At 41.5% G+C, this 6,930-nt stretch overlaps 1 protein-coding gene across 2 annotated transcripts; it reads right to left on the reverse strand.

Annotated features, from left to right (window-relative positions):
- Positions 1–17: 17 nt before the first annotated feature.
- Positions 18–5,943, reverse strand: LOC126384918 (peroxisomal succinyl-coenzyme A thioesterase-like). Of its 2 annotated transcripts, none has more exons than XM_050036366.1 (8): positions 5,783–5,920; positions 4,689–4,894; positions 4,402–4,501; positions 2,723–2,913; positions 2,058–2,221; positions 1,610–1,729; positions 1,398–1,483; positions 18–1,312 (listed from the first exon to the last, which is right to left on the reverse strand). In XM_050036366.1, exons 2-8 carry the CDS (start codon positions 4,879–4,881, stop codon positions 1,204–1,206), a joined length of 963 nt encoding a protein of 320 aa, XP_049892323.1. In that variant the 5' UTR covers positions 4,882–4,894; positions 5,783–5,920; the 3' UTR covers positions 18–1,203. The 2 variants fall into 2 exon arrangements, with proteins under 2 accessions (XP_049892323.1, XP_049892322.1); XM_050036365.1 differs by having other exon boundaries at positions 19–1,312; positions 5,788–5,943.
- Between the last annotated feature and the right edge of the window lie 987 nt (positions 5,944–6,930).

The following is a 6,930-nucleotide window of genomic DNA, read 5'->3' on the forward strand; positions in this document are numbered from 1 at the left end:
AAATATTCTGACTCCTGAAACCCTGTCCCAACAATCAGAAGCAATGGGCTCCTCTAAACAGCTGCCTAGCACTCTGAAAACTAAAATAACAGATGCCCACAACGCACGAGAAGACTAAAGAAGATAGCAATGTGTTTTTCAGAGAGCTGTTTCCTCAGTTCTTCATGTCATTAAGAAATGGCAGTTGTGGAGGTCGAGTTGAGGTGTGGAAGACCAAGAAAACCTTCAGAGAGAGCTGCTCATAGGATTGTTCGGCAAATCCAAACCCCCGTTTGACTACAAAAGACCTGCAGGAAGATTTATCAGACTCTGGAGTGGTGGTGCAACGACACCTGGACAAATATGACCTTCATGGAAGAGTCATCAGAAGAAAACCTTTCCTGTGTCCTTGGCACAAAATTCGGCGTGAGAATTTGCAAAGGAACATCGAAACAAGCCTGATGATTTTTTTGACTGATAAAGGTAAAACAGGACTTTTTGGACACAATGAGCAAAGGTATGTTTGGAGAAAAGAGTAACACCTGTCCAACTGTTAAACACGGGGGTGGATCGGGCAAGCTTTGGGCTTGAGTTGCAGCCAGTGGCACAGGGAACATTTCACACGTAGAGGGAAGATTGGATTCAGTTAAATTCCAGCAAAGTCTGGAAGCAAACATCACCGCATCTGTAGAAGAGAGGATGGCTTCTACAACAGGACAATGACCCTAAAGACACCCTGAAATCCACAATGGACGACCTCAAGGGGCATAAGCTGAAGGTTTTGCCGTTGCCCTCACAGTCCCCTGACCTAAACATTAAAAATCTGTGGACTGACCTCAAACAGCAGCGCGTGAAGATGGCCCAAGAATCTCACAAAGCTAGAAGCCTTTTGCGGGAAGAATGGTCAAAAACCCCACAAACAAGAATCGAAAGACTCTTAGCTGGTTACAAAAAGTGTTAAGAAGCTGTGAGACTTGTTTTTGCTTCAGGTCCTTTTTCTTTTGTTATTTTGAAACTGTAAAAGATTCAAATTAAAAAGTAATTGTCCATAAAATATGTTCCATCTTTAACATCATGCCTTTTGGAAATCAGGTTGCCCTCTACTTGCTTAGCTACTCACATTAAACAAAATTTGCCCAAAACTTTGCATGCAACATAGTCACATAGTCCTTGGTGCATGTGAAGCTGAGAATTACTTGCACAGCTAAAATGCTATGTCCACTATTAACGTGTACTTACGTCCACTTTCATTGCGGGATTACTGGTGATTGGTAGAATTATGTCTCTCCATACGTAATGGTTGTTCTCATCCAAACGTTCCTTGTGGGAATTCCTGCCATCACAAGTTATTGTTCACATCGGTCAAACAGTGAAACTTCATGCGCTGTATTTATGTTGCTGACAGAATAACAGAATACCTAATGTACAGCAATCCACTGAATTCATTGAGTGACACTCCAGGTATATAAAGATGGTGGCCGCTGACAGAAACACAACAGCGAGGCTGAAACAAAACACGATGACACCCCCTGAGACACTGGATCTCCATTTGGTTCTGGCAGATGGTTCAACAGCCACATATTCAAAGCTCAAGAAACAGCAACTCCAAAATATTTTGCATGCTACTTACCTCGAAAACTCTGCACTCAGCTGCCAAATAGATGGTCACAACGGAGCCAAGAGAAAGACCAAAAATTCCAACTCTGTCCGACATCACTTGAGGATGGTCCCTGATGAGAGCAAACGCTGTCTGTGCAGAAGGAGATAACGGGAAATTAAAACCAAAATATAAATCTTTCTAAGGTGTGATCTAAGGTACACCAGCTATAAGAGTCAAGTTACTGTATATATTTTCCCAAAAGCCAGTGGCATGGTGGCGTAGTTTAGGATTTATCCCATACAAAATAACTGCCCTAATGAATTTACAGTAAGTTACTGCTGCTAACAACATTTTCTTTGCTTCCTTGCTTCTCATATTCCAGGAACCTGATGAAGCTTTGGGTTTTACAGGACTGAATATCAAACGTATGGACTGCAGACTCTGAAGTTACAGTATGTTAATAATAATCAACACTAACCTCATAATATTTGAACTCTTCTTCTGCTGACGTTTGCATACCAGGGCTGACATAATCCAACGCCAAAGTAACGTAACCATGGGACGCCAGCAGGGCCGAACGATACTCTATCAGCCCTCCACCACCTCCCCACATATCCAACAGTCCAGGGAAGGGTCCAGGACCTGAGGCACAGAGAAACTGATTACCAACCTGAGAGAACAGATTTTTAAGGATGATAAATAATAATAACAATATACTGGATTTATAAAGCGCTTCTCTGGATACTCAAAGACGCTTTACAAAAAAAAAAAAAAAAACAAGAACAAAACAAAAGAAAAATGAAGGGGGGAGCCAGGTTGTGGAGGGCTTTAGGGGTCGTGATGAGGAGTTTGGAGTGGATACGCTGGGGGATGGGGAGCCAGTGGAGGTTATGAAGAACTGGGATGATGTGTTGGAGTGTGTGAGAAGACGAGCAGCTCAGTTCTGGATATACTGTAGTTTCTTGAGGGTTTTGGATAAAGAACCGAAAAGGAGAGGGATGGACGGAGGCAGGCGAAGTTTTTGAATCAAAGGAGAGGGTTACCGATACCAGTATACAAGATACCCAAGTCTCTTTAAATACCAACAAAAGGAAGATAAGATGAGATGAGGAAATGTGTGTTTGTCAGGTGATGCAGGTGTACCTGGAGGTATAAACAGGGTCCCTCGTACTCCTGTCTCTGAGATATTGATCCTCTGGACCCCTGGAGCCATGTACCACCTCTCTGTGAGTGACGAGGCCAGAGGAGACTGCTCCCTGAAGCCCTCAGTTACATGTCCGCTGTAGACGGAGATGCTGACCAGCAGGGGGCTGCAGACGTCCCTCTTTCTCAACCTGAAAAGAGATTAAAGGTGTGTTACACAAGCGGCATCAAAAGGGACCTTGGGTCTGCAGCAGAGTTGGAGCAGGCTACAGAGGTCTGATAAGCTCACTTGTTTCTAACTTGAACAAATATTCGTAATTTATTTGCTTGTTGTTCACTACAAAGAATTAATAAGAGATCAGCTGTGAGGATTTTGTGCACAGCCAGCTGTATCTAATAAGTAGGGTGTCCCCAACTAAGAAGTTACATAGTTGTCTTGCCTGTCATCGACTGATAATCAAATAATGCTTTTCCTGCCTCTGTGTCGGCGATAGTTGTAGCTGGAGGGATTATGTTCTCCAGTTGTCCAGTTGTCCCATTCTCATTAACACTGTATCTCAAGAGCTCCTTGAGGGAATTCCTTAGTTATAGCACAAATGTTCACTTGGACTCAACGATGAACTGATTAGATTTCTGTGGTCAAAGGTCAAGGTCACTGTGACCTTGCATCCATCTTATTCTCTTGAATGCTTATCTCAAGAACACCTTGAGGGAACGTCCACTTGGACTGACGATTAAGATGATTAGAATTTGGTGGTCAAAGGTCAAAGGTCAGTGTGACTTCATAAAACATGTTACTGGCCGTAACTTAATAATTCTTTTGCTACTTAGGACAAAATTTCACACAAATGTCAAAGAGGATAAATGATGAAGTGATGACATTTTATATCCAAAATGTCAAAGGTCAGCTTCACTGTGACATCATAATGTTCTGCAAAATACCTCCTAAACTATACTATAATTATAAGAGGAACTTGACTGCTGTGTGGAGGCATACAACCATGGGGCGCTAATTCAAATTTTTTTTTCTCATTTATTTTATATTATCATATATGACATCGTTTCCCCTTTCTCGAGATCAGACAAAAGAGCTGAAACACCCAATTGAACAATTTGTCTTCCTAACTTGGCATAAGAGAACATGTCAGTTTGGTTCCTGCTTGCTTGTACTTGGCATAAGAGAACATGTCAGTTTGGTTCCTGCTTGCTTGTTTTCATGGCTGTCAACAGAACTTTTGACTTTCTCTTAGACAGAGAGCCGTTCTTAAGATAAAAAATTATTCAGTGCTTTGCGAGAGCCGTGTCAAGTGAGCGCTTCTATTAATGCAAGTATCCCAAAAAAGGGTTATTTATCATGATTTACTGGGAGAAACCAATTCTATGTGAAATCAGAAATTCAGCACCCCATGTAGCCTGAATGGAATGATCCTTTGTTTCATAACCACATATTTCTGCAACTACGACAGTTTAACCGAGAGATTGGCGAATGACGAATTAGACTTCTTAGATTGAATCTTTGAATAGTTAACTGTTAGTGGTCACCCCTACTAATAAGATGGTTGTCTCACTGATCATTACAGAGATGAAGAAGATGATAAGATAAGAAGATAATTGTGTTATTGATGTCAGGTGATGCTGCCCAGTTCGAGTCTGCAGTTTTGCAGCGCATAACAAATTACCTTAGGGCTGGACGGCTGCCTGGGACGGGACGCATACTCCACAACAAACCCATCTGTTCTTTTCCTGTGTACGTGCCCCCAACACTCAAATCCTCTGCAACTACAAAAGCATTAAAATGTCAACAAAATACACAAAACACCCAAGAAGCAAATTAGCTGTACATTAAAGGACAAACAGCAAACATCTGAGGTCTTTTTGTGTCCAGCATGAGGCCACTTGTCCTCGCTGCACACAGCAGATTTCAGACATCAACACACTTCAAGATTTAAAAAGGAGGAGAACCCACCAGACACTCTTCCTCTGTGATCACTGACGTAGTGTCCGTAGGCCTCCCAGTAGTGCTTGTCCTCAGATTGATGGAGGGAGTGAAGTGTGACTGGAGATCCTGGAGGCAGGTTCTCCACCACCACCTTGAACTTCTCATCGACCAGAGCTCGGGTGGGGTGAACAGAGAGAATCGGCAGAACAGTGTGGGACATGGTGGATAATTGGCTGTGGAGAAATGCGAGCACATGTGTATGAGTTACAGTTTATCAAGTGGGATATTTTTCTGCATAACAAGTAATTTTATTTCTCATAATGCACGTTTATTTTGCAGTTAGTATTCTTTTGTAATTCAGGACTTTTACTGGTAAGGTGTTTTTACAGTGTTGTATTGGTAGTTTTATTTAAGTATCTGAGTCCTTGCTCCACCTTTGACACACTGACAGCTTTTTACCATATGGTGAAGTTCAAAGTTCAGAGTTTGGTATTTCTATTTTGTAATATTTTTACTTTTATTAAACTACATTTCAGAGAGGATACAGTACAGGATACCTCAAAAGCATATAAAGCAGTTAAAATCAGCTTTAAATTAACCAACTACAACATTAAAGTAGCAGTTACATGTTAATTCTTTAATAACAATCATATAATTTGATACTAACACTGACAGTGAGTATTTTTTACTTATGATACTTAACATTTTGGTTCAAATACTTTTGTACTTGGAGGACTTTTACTTGTAGTGCTGTGCTTTTAAAGTAGCTAACTTAGCTTTCCTATGTATCTTGTTAGTGGAGTGTTATGTCAAAGTGTGCTAGCACCAACCAGCAGCCGGTATGACAGATACCAACGTTACACATTAACGTTACTGTGTAATATTAAGTACACTGACCTCAGCGTAACTTCCCGTCAAACTACAACACTTTACACAGTTAAACAAACTTCACATCCAGTGCTGCATTTTTTTCTCCACAGCAGCTCTTACTACTTGCTAGTTTAGTCTAGCTTAGCTCCACAAAAGATAGTATTTACATGTCTGAGCGTTAAACCGCCGTTTAAATACATCTCTGATTTATAAAGAGTTGTTTAACAAGATATTCTAAATAATTATTTCACCTTACAGAAGTCAAGCCCACGCAGGAACAGGTATTTCAGGATACGACTGAGATTTCCTAGGATAGCCTCGTAAATGGACAACTAACGGTTTTATACTTTACAGAGCGAAGGCATGTCCCGCCTTCCTCCCCCTCTGATTGGCTAGAAGTTGTTCACTTCTTTGGTTGGATTGGTTAGGTTGAGGTAAGAGGAGCGGGATTGGTTGGGGAAAGAATGTCAGAGTAAGAGCCAATCAGAGGCAGAGCAAGGCAGAGGAGGGCGGGTCATGCCTTCGCTGTCCTGTTTCCAGGACAACAGCTTTGGTCCAGTGCAGAGCCGTAAAGTAGACTATTAAAGGGCTCCAGTCCAGTGGGCCAGTGAGTGTTTTTTATTTAAATAAACTTTATTGAACAATTTATAATTACAACAAAAGCCAAGTCCATCATATTATCAAAGTAAATAGACATGTAACTGAGTTGGAAAAAAAGAGAGAAAAAAGGTGAAGAAAGGATTTCAGCCAAAGGAAAAAAAGAGAGAAAAAAGGTGAAGAAAGGATTTCAGCCAAAACAAAGGAAACAATTAAGTTTTCTTAGAACCATATGAGAATCGTATAATTATGAGTTTGTATCTCACTTACATTTTAGTGTGCCATCAGCTTATTAACCTAACAAAGAAAAACTTACATTTTAGTGTGCCATCAGCTTATTAACCTAACAAAGAAAAGCGTAAAATTTCCAGAAAGGTAAGTGTCACTTTATCAAAATGTGGCAGATCAGTGTATGCAGATGAAGACTGTTTGGCCTCCCTCCGTGCTGCCAGCACCCGGGTGAAGCACTGTGGGGCCTGTGGGTCATAAGGTCCGTTTCCACCGCAGGAACTAAGGGGTAATTTTACGGGGCCGGGGCCGTTGGTGCGTGTCTCCACTGCAGGAACCACCCCTGAAGGACAACACATTCTCACTCCGACCTTGTCACATATTGACGTTTGGTCATGGACTTGTCATGTCAACATACGACGTGCAAGGTACCCTCTGTGTGTTGGTTGTTGGCGTTCTGGGAAGTCAAGTTCGGCCTGTTTCATACATTGTGTTCTTTCCAAATACACAATGTTTTCACAGGACATTTAACGTTTACGTACAGTCTCTTTCAAAGAAAACGCACTACGTCGGT

The sequence above is a fragment of the Epinephelus moara genome, chromosome 23 (genome assembly GCF_006386435.1).
Source record: "Epinephelus moara isolate mb chromosome 23, YSFRI_EMoa_1.0, whole genome shotgun sequence".
Lineage (NCBI taxonomy): Eukaryota > Metazoa > Chordata > Actinopteri > Perciformes > Serranidae > Epinephelus > Epinephelus moara.

What these genes read in the sequence shown, in the direction of transcription:
- LOC126384918 (XM_050036366.1), bottom strand. Translation starts at nt 4,881, where the DNA reads ATGTCCCACACTGTTCTGCCGATTCTCTCTGTTCACCCCACCCGAGCT. An exon ending in GACCCTGTTTATACCTCCAG is followed by an intron (nt 2,222 to 2,722) that starts GTACACCTGCAT and finishes TCTGTGCCTCAG; the next exon opens with GTCCTGGACCCTTCCCTGGA. An exon ending in CTGAGTGCAGAGTTTTCGAG is followed by an intron (nt 1,484 to 1,609) that starts GTAAGTAGCATG and finishes GTTTTGTTTCAG; the next exon opens with CCTCGCTGTTGTGTTTCTGT.